Here is a 12114-nt window from a genome sequence, read left to right as displayed (position 1 = left end):
CGGTGAGGGCTTCCAGTGGGGCGAAACCTTCATTAACGCACAGCAGGACGGCATGGGAAATCCAGGACATCCCCAAGCAAACAGGCAAATGGGAAGGATGGGAGGGAGTGTTTTGGTCTGTGAGAGTGTTACTTGTTCCTTCTACATTCAGGTTTTTGTTTTACTTTACTCTGTGTGTGTACTGGCTTTTTAAATCGTTCAGAGTTTCGAAAGCTGCTTGTGTGATTTCATGTATCAGTGACTCTGAGCCAATATGCTAATGTTCAGCTTCATTGGCCAGATATGAGTTCACATACCAGCAATTTGACTGTTTTTTGGTTTCTCTCAATGCACATGCACGCAAATAGAAATGCAGCTATAACAAGGCCAGCTAGGTGCGTATGTGTGTTTATATATACAGTATATACAGCTGCTTAGATTTCTGTTTGGCAGAGGCATGTCAAAAAGACAGTGGGCATATAGATGATAATATATATAATTATAGAGTCTGGATGTTTAAAGATAATCAATGCTGTAAGTTCTAATTTATCTCCTGCTTTACCGCGTCTGCAGGTCTGTAAATGTAGTGGAACAGCCTCTCTCTCTCCCCCCCCCCACCCCACCCCACCCCACCCCCAGGCACGGACCCCCTCATGAAGGTAATATCCATGCCATCACTCATTTAGCTGAGGCAGTGGCAGATTTATGACGCATCCAGCTGGGAGGAAGATTTTTGGAGATACAGGGGGGGTAGAGCAGAGAAGGAGCCACATGAATGGCTCTTTAGACACAGAGAGGCCGGTGGGCGGAGACGAGACTCCTCTCGGGCCTAATTACTTGCAAATTATAAGATTAGAAATTAACTTGCTTTCAAGGTGGACTCTGAGTCGCGCTCATTTATAACTGCATGCCTCACTCACAATGTGATGTCTGGTTTTCAATGTGACCCACTTTGCTGAGAAGCAGTGGAGTTTGGTTCCAATCCGTTAGCCCTCGCAGCTTTGATGTATTGTGATACATTTGCATTGCCTGTGGTATGTGACAAAGACTGGTATAGGTCGCGGTGTCACGGATTATCAGGCCAAATAGTAACTTCTAGCGGTGGAAATGCTTCTCTTTTTTGTGTCTTTCAAAAGCCTTGCTGCCCTTTGAATGGCATCAATACACGTTGACATCAAAGTGATAGAGGATCAATGCTGGATCAACACCTTGGTTAGGTGCGAACTGCACCATGTTATCCATGTAATCCTCTGTTAAGTGTATTCACTCCATTCTTATTCTAATAGCACCTTGTGTGCCCTGTCATAAAATCCATTGACCCTGGGATTTACAAGGTGAAGAAGAACTGACTGAAGGGAGAAGGCTTCATTTATAACTTTTATTTTAATTAAACAAAACACATTCTTCATAAATAGACACTCAAGTATTTATACAATGAGACGTGAAAAGTGCAAAGCGACATTTAACATCTTAACATGGGCCATTACTTAACATACTTTACTGTGATGTAGGCAGGTAATAGATCCATAAACACATATACATATATATTGGTTCACTTGGGTCCTCGGTATCTCCGTCTGAAGCCGGTCCCATCCGCCCCTTCCCTCCTGGCGCACACGTGTTTGACTATGACCTGAGAGCAGTCGTCGCAGTTCACCGTGCAGCACCAGTGGAATTTGCAGTTGCAGCTGCTCACCACATCCGTGCGCCTCTCCTCCACCCTCAGGCCGCATTCGTGACACAACCGGCGGCAGCTGCGCCTCTCCCACGGGGCCAGACCCTCTCCGTGCTGCACACACTCCCGGCCCTCGGTGCCGTACAGCCCCATGCTGGTGTTCCTCCTGCAGTAGTCCGGGGAGTCCTCCAGGTATATGAGCTCCGTCTGCGCGACGCCTCCAAACGCGTCCACGACGGCGCCCCGGTTGTCCGCGCTGTTGCCGGCACGCATGCGCTTTTTGTCGACGTCCAGTTTCTGGGCTTGGCCGTGCTTACTTTTCAAGTAATTGCCGATTTCTCTGAAGTCGGACAGCTGCGTCCAGCAGGTTTGGACACTGCAGCTCTCAGACATGCCGTGACATCTGCAGATGCGCTTCATCGTTGCCTTCACAGCCTGTTGGAAACCTGGGAAAGTTAACCACAGGTAACCGCTTAAAGGTTTAACGTGCAGATAAATGCGTGTGGCGTGAACTGAACTTACCAGCCGCCCGGCCGCGTTGTTGTGCAGGTTGACAGCAGCCCTGGAGTCCTGCCCTGTCTCCTGCGCGTCCACGTACTGTTTGGAAATCCTCTCCCCGAAATCCACGTTGTCGCTACAGCCACCCCACAGCCAGCCACGACCTCCTGCACACAACATACAACTTGAAATCAGGCCACCAAAGTCGAGCCCGCTAGAGTTTAAAATAATACACATTGTATGTGCACAGCATGCATGTGGATATACGATTACAATCTGGGTAGTGTGTTTTTACTTAGAAGCTCACCGATTTTCCCGTTCTTGGAGACATCGCAGCCGCAGTTGTCGAGGTCTCCCAGACTGCAGTTCCTGGTCAGAGTGTACATGACCCCCGCTGCACTGATGGCGTGGACGAAAGAAGTCTCTCTGGTGGCTGTTTATGAGAGAGAAAAAGAGGCCATCGCGTTTTATGGAAGCGAATATAAAACTCTAAAACATACAGCAAGTGTGCCTTCATGTTGTTACAAACGAATCAAATGTTCCTCTGTATAAGCAACATGTATTTTAACATTAATATATAATAGGCCCCCGCATGTTAATACTGTTTCGCATGTACTATGTGTATGACGCCCTGTGTTATTGTATATCCGTGACACATTTTACGCATATTACGCATGCCATTTTTCTCCTGCATTTTAGGACCTGCGTTCGTCACGCAATAAAGGATAAAGGAATTATATTTACAATCGCAACCTACCGCGTTTTAGTCCTTTGAGCTGAGTGGCAGAGTCGGGACAGTTCCATCTATCCCACGCAAACTGGTGTTTGCACTCGTCGATCCCACTCTGTGCGCCCCCCTGCACGCTCCTTGCATAGGTGAGGTGGGCCTGCAGGAGAGGCAATGACATTGTGTTGGCCCGACTCACATTTTGAAAACGTTATCCTAAACTTGTCAGGGTAATTACCTTGGGTCCAGTCATAAGAAAGTTACTTGCCACCCTGAGGGGAAGATGGAGGGTAAAGAATGAGACCAATCTTAAGGTGGACTCACACAAACACATACATATAGAGAAGATACCGGCAAACAGTCTCTTACCAAGCATGTCCCGGACACGTTTTGTATAAAAGAGGCAGGAGCCAAAAAAAAGCATGCACCATTTTCACCTATACACAGGCGCCCCTCAAAGTCGAGCTCTATTTGGCCCCGCGTGCTGCAACTTTCTCTTTTATTTGAATGAAGAACAAATGGACCTCTTGTTCTTTGTCCCCGAGGATCCGAGACAGCTGATTGGTTGACGAGTTCAGGAAACGCCTATTGTCGTACATCAAAGGGTGGCATTAGGCAACAGTTTATCTTCTTCCCCAGGTCTGTATGACACCAGGACCCCAATATACAAACTCTGCCCCGGACAAATCAGTTGGAGTCATGCGTATTGTAGAAAAAATATTTATTTGGTAACATTTTCAATTAATAAAAATACATATACAATATTAGTTTTTCGACTTCACAGAAGACAGACGCTACAAAACGCCAACACGAGTGAGCATGCGTGAAGAGTGTGGCCCCTCAATAAAAAAAAACATCGTGTTATTTACAGGATCAAATCAATAAGATCAAGTGCATTAAAAGGCTTCAGGCGGCGAGATGAAAACAGCATTCTTATAATACATAATGATGCTGCTGGCAGGATTGAAAAGTGATGGGAGATAGTCTACACATGGCAATCAGGGCCCGCGCGCACGGTGCCGGCGCTTCGTTTTATTGTTTGGTTTCCTTCCGCCTTCTTTACGCGCACAGTAATATTTGGTCACAACGTGCGTGCACTTGTCGCACCTCACCGTGCAGCACCAGTGGAACTTGCAGTTGCAGCTGCTGACGACCTCAATGCGCTTCTCCACCACTCTCAGGCCGCATTCGTAGCACAGCCGGCGGCAGCTCTTTCTCTCCCACTGGGACACGCTCTTGTTCCCCTTAAGACACTCCCGCCCCTCGGTGCCTGGGAACCCCCGGCTCCGGTTCTTGACGCAGTAGTCCGGGGAGTCCTCCAGGTAAATGAGCGCCGTGCGAGCGATGCTCCGAAAAGCGTGCGCGATGGCCCCTCGGTTGTCCGCGCTGTTCCCAGCCCGCGCCGGCTTCTTGTCCATCTCCAGCTTCTTCGCGTGCTCGTGCTTCACCTTCAGGTAGTTGCCCACCTCTCTGAAGTCGGCCAGCTGCATCCAGCAGGTTTGGATGCTGCAGCTCCCAGACACCCCGTGGCACTTGCATGCTTTCCTCATGGTAGCTTTGATAGCCTGTCAAGAGAGCGACAGTGTTAGAACATAAATGATCAAACCGACACGACTTTCTCCTTCTTGGATTTGAACTCGTGCTTGAATTCCACCGAGAAAATACATCACTTTTACTCTGCATACATGTTTACATAGCCCATAAAAAGCAATAACAAACTCCAGTTCCGAACAATATTCCATTCTCATCTCACCAGTCTGCCTGCCTCGTTGTTATGTAGATTGACTGCTGCCCGGGAGTCGTGCCCACCTTCCAACGCGTCCACAAACTGTTTGGAGATCTTCTCTCCGAAAGCAACGTTATCACTGCAGCCTCCCCAAATCCAGCCCCTGCCACCTGGGGATTCAAAAAGGCACATTCAGTTCTCAGAACAAAAAGACATGTTTTAATAGACCGGACATGTCTATTAAACAGACATGTCTATTAGATGTGCAAATCCTAGAAATGTACCTGTCTGTCTAATTCTGGAGTCATCACAGCCGCAGTTGTCAAAGTCTCCCATACTGCAGTTCTTGGTGAGCGTGTACATCACTCCTGCCGCGCTGATGGCGTGGACAAAAGACGTCTCCCTCGTGGCTGCAATCAGCGAAAAAGAAACCGAATCACAACGATTAAGTTTGCGATTCCAATTTGGGTCCATAAATGCGCAAAGGCATGCACTCAAAGACTGTGCGTAACAGGCGCGTAAACCGTGCGTAAAAGGCAGTGCAGGACTTGAATAGGAGAATAATTTTGGGTATGTTTGGTGTTTTATTAATGTGGTTCCAGCCTCGGTTGAGGTCACACTCGGTTATAGCACCCCCCTCTCCGCGGTGGAGCAATTAACTAATTAAAAGCGCTTCAGCAAAGCTGACAGTTGCTGGATTTGAACTCGCGAGCTCTCCACCCTACTGCTGCCTCTCAGCATATGATACAGACGTATGGATATTAATATCTTACCACTTCGAAGGCCGTTGTGTGTGGACAGTTGGAGCGTGTTTTCCGGACAGTTCCACTTCTCTAACGCGAACTGGTGTTTACACTCATGCATTCCACTCTGCGCGCCCACTTGCACACTACCGGCATATGTAAGAAAAGCCTTAGGAGAGGAAACCACAAAGAGAGAAACGTTAGTCACTACTACATTTCGACAATATGTTTAGATCGTATACGCCTCGCTACATGCCCACATAAATCGAGCAAAATATGTATTTACCTTCGGTCCCGTCATGAGGAAATTATTCACCGTCCTATAGGAAGAAAACCGGACAGCCACGTTAATCCAAGGTCACTGACAAACACACATCACACTGTGGCATTTACATGCATTCATCCAAAAGTTAGCGACATACCAAGCTAATGCAAACGGAGCATGACAGCACATGGACAGCACCACGGTTGGAAGGAGATGCAAAGGTCCCATAATAGCTGTATTCCAAGCGGAGGACTGTGTATGTGTATGTGTGTGTGAGCCCAGAGGTGAGTGCCCAGAGCGAGTGAGGAGGGCAACTAAAGTTGGAGCCAGACTCCTCGCTGATGATATTTATATGTTCCTGCCCCCATTGATTGACAGATTTGTCCTGCAGGTAACGTTTCACTGTGAAAATGCCTCGACGACGACATTGATCGCCGCGTCCCACAGACAAATGGGAGCCGTCGGTGCACTTCAAAGAAGTGACGCAGACACTTCTCCAGCCCCTCATTCATTCACCTGCCGTTCCCAGGCTCGAATCCGGAGACGCTTTCCCCACCGATGGATGCATATGCAGTGTATATTATCATCCTGTATGAGCATTGCAAATAGGACGCCCCATATTAATGTTTACGTTTCAGGTCTATCATGACAAACAGGCATATGTATGCTAAGTAAAGCCACGATTGAATCCTATAAGACATCATATTGTTGTATGGTCTATTGCACCGATTTATTGTTAAGGGGTTTGAAGAGGGGCTGGCTGCTGCACCGAGGCCACAGCGCAGACAATAAGACATTAAATATGGTTCCTGGTTATTGCACCTCAGTCAGAAATGCAGAACTGAGGGCAGCTTTGAGGCTTAATGTGTAGTTGGAAACGTTTGGGAAATGGCACCAGTGCCCCAGGGGGAAAAGACAAAGCCATAAAGTCTTTCAGGAGCTGATGGTATATAGTCATGTAAATACTGCCTCACACATCGGCGACATTGGCATCGTCTTGATAATAGGATAATAGATGTTTCCCTGGGAAACCACTTGGTGTGAAAACAGTCTGGAATTTACAAGAGTGTAAACAAATAATTATTATTATCATGTTATTCTATTATTTAGTTTCCTAGGTGGTTTTTATTTATATATTTAAATACAAATTTTAAAAAACAGATTCATGTTGATCATTCAGTGCAGAGATCTGGGATTAATTCTAATTATCCTTGATTTAGCCTCCATAATCACTGCGACCATCAACAGTCATCATCATGCCAGTTTCTGCCATATACTCAGACTGTGATTTGATGTGGGAGTTAGTGATTAACATTACAGTTTTTTGTTTCAATCAAATCGCTTACACGTGTCAAATCCACGTTAAGCCACTCAGAATCCCTTAAAACAACACTTTGCTCTGCGCGCTGGACAATAGCCGGGCGGCTGGGCGAGGTCCTCCACACAATGGTGCAGAGGTGTAGGTGAGGATAATCCCCACTAATTAGATATCACGACTGAAACCTCGAGCCCCTCGACACCTTGAAAATAACACAGAGCGATTCAAAATCAATCTGCCGTGCTTCATAATTTGTCCCCCAACCTTTAACGAATTTAATGGGTTAATAACCTGCGAACAATAGTGGGCCATGCAGCTGGGCGTGTTCCAGCGTGAGGGCGATAGTCGTCCCATAAACACCGAAACTAGAGACAAATCACAAGCGTGACGTCATTTAAAGAAATTAAGTCAATTCCATTGTTGTTGTTATTACGTGGCAAATCAGAAAAGTGGATCGCTTGTCAAGAGGTCCATTTGATGAATAGCGTATGTATCATATGTTAAAGTCATTATTTCCACCAATTAGTAATAACAAACCAAACGTAAAGTGAATCATAATAATAACAACAACTCGAGAGCTCCTATGGATTGTGTTTTTCTATGTAAGTTATGTGTATTGCGGCTCAGCCACTCACGGGAGAGGAGCCGTGCATGGGTGTCGGGCCCTCCGCGGACACGGCGCTTAAAATAACATGGAGTCAAAATGCGCCCTAATTAAATTGTTCTAACAGACATCCCCGACACATCAGGCCGCCCGGGGAGCGCTGACGAGTGATTTATGGCCATGAGAGGTGAGAGAAATGGAGCAATAAAGGCTCGGGAGGTGACGGGCTTGACAGGCCGAGGATGGGTGGTAGGACTGCTGACGCCAGCCAGCGACATCGGATGTTGGGCTGTAAAAGGACCATTGGGTAAAAATGTATTTATAAAAAAATAAATTCACGATAGGCGACATAAAGAAGCATCCCATCATTAGTGCAGGGGAGTTCAGTAAAACATAGTTCAATAATTCAACCACTTGTCAAAAATGCTTGTTTTGAAATGTAATGACGTTATTCTTAGTTGTATGTCATACGTATTTTTTTAATTTGTATCCGAGATGTTTATTATGGCGCTATTGTTACATTGTAGCTATTGTTTAAACATTCTGTCACTCACAATATGTGGCCACCAATCTCCGCCCACCCACCTCGCCTTTCAGCCAATCACGTTCCTCGGCTGCAAGCCAGCTAGGTCCTGCTAAGCGACTGTGATGTTGCTGTTGTTAGTCACTGAATGAAATCCAGCGGGGCTCGTTCGGTTTGATAACATGCCAGAAAATAGTGGAGAACAAATAAATACCCATAAATCCCCCAGAGCCCAGAGGGAGGTCTTCACATCGCTTTCTTTTCTCAATGACAATTCTAAAACCTAAATGTTTTTAAATGAACTATCATAAAAGAATAAGACAATTAGAAAATACTCACTTTTGAGATGCTGGAATCATTATAACCCCTGACTCTTTTTTATTTTTTGCTTGAAAATGACAACAATTAACCGATTATCAGAATTGCCTTTAAATTCTAATGCCAAGCAAAAAGTCCCAAACATCAGCTGCCATGTTGAGCCAATTCAAAGGAGATGGTGAAACAAGTTCTCATAATCAGGAGTTGGCTTTATATGTTTAATGTGTCGCTTCAGTCTTCTCTATATGCCTATGATTATGTGTTTGATATTAGAGTGCGTTGCCATTATAATTAAGTTATGAAAAAGTGTGTTCTTGAATGTTTCCTGTAAAACACACATGAACATGGCCCCTGTTTGTGCATTCAACCATGGCCATAAATATCCACTTGCGAGGCGTGAATTACATAATCATACTCTGCAATACTTTTATACTGGGCAGGCCAATTGAAAGCAGTCTAGAAAAAAACCCCTCCTTTTGTATTGTGTATCCCTTCCATGGCGTGCATGATGAGTCCACGCCTCATGAGTGTCTGTAAGAGTCTGCACATGGACACAAAAGAGACAGCAATATGCACAGGGCTGACTGGTTCCATGTCTTCATATTTATTTCATAAAGAAAAGTAAAAAGTGTATTAAGAAAACATCCCACATGATTAGACTCCGAGTGCTCCCACGACTGTAGCCCCCCCCCCCCCCACCCCCCCCCCACCCCCACCCCCATATAGCCTGGATGCCTGTCTCTCTCTCTGTGCCACATCGCTACACCACTCCCCAGTTTGGCAATATTGGAGACATGTTAGCTGTAGGCTAACAGTGCAAGACAGGCACCCAGGCTAACGTTTTTTTTTTCTCCACCCAAGTGGTAAGAGAGCCCCCCATGTGAGGACGCAATATGGCACCCCAGGGAGCTCAAGAGCACCCTTGTCCGAAGACAAAGTAAGAGATTGAAATACTGTGATGATCAAAAGAAAGTGCTTTTTTGCTGTGGCATCTCAGCGTCTTCTCTTCACGTGCTCAGAAGTCAAGGTGTGGCATCGCCTTTCCTCTCTTGCTCGATGGCTGAGGAAGAGAAGAGGAAGACAGTTTAGGTCAGCGGGCTCGGGTGCAGTGCGTATTATACGTGAGCGGATGCTGCTTGTGCATCAGTGACGTGCTGATGTCGCAGCATTTTAGCTTTTTGTTTTGCTGCCCCTCTCCGCCAGCTGACTGCGGCCTTTTGACGGCAGAGGTGATGAGCATACCGACAGGAACATTGTTGCAGAAACACAGACGCACAGGTGTGGGGGAGGGGGGCACTCACTCTCTTTGGTGGGCAGAGGGTTCTTTTCTTTCGTCTCCGTCTTCTTCAGCTTTGCCTTGTCGAAACTGGCGATCTCAGTCATGTCGGGCTTGTCGGACATTTTGGCTGTGAAAGATGAGAAGAACACCTGAGCGCACACGTTTGACCTTTCCCGTCGGCCATCAATCACCCTGATAATGCAGCATTACATAATCATCTATTGCAATCGGTATATTATATAGCGCAGGGCCTAATGTCTTCGCCAGTCCGAAATCCTGACGGCTTTGTCTTGCAGATAGTCCTTGTAACAGACTGCACATAAAGGGAGTGGCTACGACATGTGCGGCTCAGTCATGTCAACATGGACGCCTGCGAGTCTTGATATCTCTCCTCTCCAAAATACCCATGTCGTTAACGTGTGCCTATTTGTTACATCACCCTGTGTTCCTCCCTTTGTCTTTGCCTTTTCCCTCTCTTTGTTCTCTTCCTACGCATCCTCTCTCTCTCTCTCTCCCCCTCTCTCTCTCTCCCTGCCTCTGCATCCACCCCTGCAGCCTCCTCGTGGATCTAGGCAGTGCGTCCACTGCAGTCATATTCCCGACCATATCCGCAGGTCTGACTAATCTGTCTCGCGCAGTCTGGCCCAGTCACGCCTGTTTGGACCACTGCTCTGTCAGAGCCTGCTGTGGAAATGTGACCAGCCCACTAGCCGGCAGGCAGACCTTTTTTACAAAGCAAGCCACTGTAAAATCATTCTCACTCATCTGCATTTGAAGGGGGGAGGGGGCTAATAGAATGGCTTCGACATAGAAAGAGATATGCCGGGTGGCACGTGGCCAGAATGTGAAATATTTCACTTTCTTGAAAGGAGGCACACCGAGTCTTTTCTCCATTACCCTCCAGCTGTCAAATGGTGTCTGTACCCGGCCCTGCCGAGTCTCGACATCAACAGCAGCAGTCGTAAACTCACCTTTTTCAATTCAGTCAGTAAACCTTCTTTTTTTTTCTTCAAACATTTGCTATATTGTTCCCTTATCATCACTCTCGACATCCCTCTTTCACCTCATTTCTCAGCTTGCCATCAGCAGTCAGCCTCCGCTTATCCAGCCACACCCCAATCCTTTGTTTGGCTCCAGCATAAGAGAGCCCGAAAGAGACACACAGACACAGAGACATCGACAAAACACACCGTAGGCGAGAGGATTCGTTCTTACCGGTGTTCAACACAGCAGTGGGCTAAAATCCACCGGCGGAGAGAGCGCAGGGAGGGATAGAGACACAGATATGGAGAAGGGAGAGCGATGCGGAAGCTGAGTGAATCTGCCGGTGTGTGCACGCCTGCCTGCATCTAGGGTGTGGGTATAAGAGGGAGGGAGGGGGAGAGAGAGAGAGAGAGAGAGAGAGAGAGAGAGAGAGAGAGAGAGCTTGGTCAGCCTTCCTCCACAAAATCAATATTAATGTTCTCGAGGGAAAAGACGAGAGGAAACCAACCACTGAAGGGAAGCAGCTGTTAATGTTCATCCGAGATGGATTCTCATAAATCTGATTAATATTATAGATCGATTACACAGCATTTCTGCTGAGTAGGTCAGCGACGGAAAATTATTTTGTCTACCTCGAAAGGCAATCATAATGGTCGCTATGAATAGTAAATGGTAATTTACACACACAGACGCATGCACGCACACGCGCGCGTTTGCACATTACATATCTTTCATGTCGTGTTTATTTTTATAGGGACGCGTATATGGCATGGACCAGTGCCACAAACCACAACATTTATAGCCCGAGCTAATTTGCAATGGTCATCCTTAGAAGGGCCTTTATAGAAAACACAAAGAGGGATACCTTAATATTGCCATGACACCCATCTGGCTAATAGCACTGGTCCATGGGAACTGATATGTGACATTTCATTCCACTCCTTGCACTGTAGAAAAACCCTATACACATGTAATGTTTATATTCATAAGGTCACATACATGGCATAGGCCAGTGCTACATACCACAGCATTTATAGCCCAAGCTAGTTTTCAATGGCCATCCTTAGTCGGGCCTTCATAGAAATACACAAAGCTCAACATGAAAATACATACAAAACAACACAAAACAAAAAAAATGAAGTGAGAATATATAGAATATCGATTGTGACTGAACCACTGATCCAACACATTTAGAACAGTCAATCGATACCTGAATAGTCGATCAACAGAGAATTAATCCGTGTCAGTGGAAAATGGTAATTTTGAAAGTAACCTTTTCCCAGTGATAGCCCTACACATAATCATACCTTTAATATACACTGTCGTTCACCTTATTCTCACGACCACATTAGCAGTTATTGTACGATGCGTTTGAGCTGGTTATTGTTGGTATTTACATGGACGGTTTCAACATTGTCACATCGTTCATTCTGCCGCTGACCACACCGGGCTCAAATAAAGACCGTGACGTCTCA

The 12114-nt window shown here is 46.3% G+C and overlaps 3 protein-coding genes across 3 annotated transcripts; all 3 read right to left on the bottom strand.

Annotated features, from left to right (window-relative positions):
• Positions 1-1531: 1531 nt before the first annotated feature.
• Positions 1532-3310, bottom strand: LOC117737421 (protein Wnt-8a-like). Its single transcript, XM_034543378.1, has 6 exons — positions 3249-3310; positions 3118-3151; positions 2910-3039; positions 2460-2585; positions 2177-2319; positions 1532-2089 (listed from the first exon to the last, which is right to left on the bottom strand). The coding sequence occupies exons 1-6, from the start codon at positions 3308-3310 to the stop codon at positions 1532-1534; spliced, it is 1053 nt and encodes a 350-aa protein (XP_034399269.1).
• Positions 3311-3877: 567 nt separating this feature from the next.
• LOC117737917 (protein Wnt-8a-like) lies at positions 3878-5841 on the bottom strand. The gene is made up of 6 exons (XM_034544162.1): positions 5771-5841; positions 5635-5668; positions 5379-5517; positions 4890-5015; positions 4633-4775; positions 3878-4444 (listed from the first exon to the last, which is right to left on the bottom strand). Exons 1-6 carry the CDS (start codon positions 5839-5841, stop codon positions 3878-3880), a joined length of 1080 nt encoding a protein of 359 aa, XP_034400053.1.
• A 3524-nt stretch (positions 5842-9365) lies between these two features.
• Positions 9366-10977, bottom strand: tmsb2 (thymosin beta 2). The gene is made up of 3 exons (XM_034543380.1): positions 10871-10977; positions 9678-9782; positions 9366-9436 (listed from the first exon to the last, which is right to left on the bottom strand). Exons 2-3 carry the CDS (start codon positions 9775-9777, stop codon positions 9399-9401), a joined length of 138 nt encoding a protein of 45 aa, XP_034399271.1. The 5' UTR covers positions 9778-9782; positions 10871-10977; the 3' UTR covers positions 9366-9398.
• Between the last annotated feature and the right edge of the window lie 1137 nt (positions 10978-12114).

Source organism: Cyclopterus lumpus, chromosome 10 (genome assembly GCF_009769545.1).
Source record: "Cyclopterus lumpus isolate fCycLum1 chromosome 10, fCycLum1.pri, whole genome shotgun sequence".
Lineage (NCBI taxonomy): Eukaryota > Metazoa > Chordata > Actinopteri > Perciformes > Cyclopteridae > Cyclopterus > Cyclopterus lumpus.
The sequence above is the reverse complement of the archived record's forward strand: the minus strand, read 5'-3'. Positions and strand labels throughout refer to the sequence as shown.

Coding starts and splice junctions, on each gene's coding strand:
- LOC117737421 (XM_034543378.1), bottom strand. CDS start 3,310: ATGGTGCATGCTTTTTTTTGGCTCCTGCCTCTTTTATACAAAACGTGT. Junction 2,320..2,459: donor CTCCAAGAACGGGAAAATCG/GTGAGCTTCTAA, acceptor TGTTGTGTGCAG/GAGGTCGTGGCTGGCTGTGG. Junction 2,090..2,176: donor ACAACGCGGCCGGGCGGCTG/GTAAGTTCAGTT, acceptor GGTTTCCAACAG/GCTGTGAAGGCAACGATGAA.
- LOC117737917 (XM_034544162.1), bottom strand. CDS start 5,841: ATGGGACCTTTGCATCTCCTTCCAACCGTGGTGCTGTCCATGTGCTGT. Junction 5,669..5,770: donor GCTCCGTTTGCATTAGCTTG/GTATGTCGCTAA, acceptor TTCTTCCTATAG/GACGGTGAATAATTTCCTCA. Junction 5,016..5,378: donor ACACAACGGCCTTCGAAGTG/GTAAGATATTAA, acceptor CGCTGATTGCAG/CCACGAGGGAGACGTCTTTT.
- tmsb2 (XM_034543380.1), bottom strand. CDS start 9,777: ATGTCCGACAAGCCCGACATGACTGAGATCGCCAGTTTCGACAAGGCA. Junction 9,437..9,677: donor CCCTCTGCCCACCAAAGAGA/GTGAGTGCCCCC, acceptor TCTCTTCCTCAG/CCATCGAGCAAGAGAGGAAA.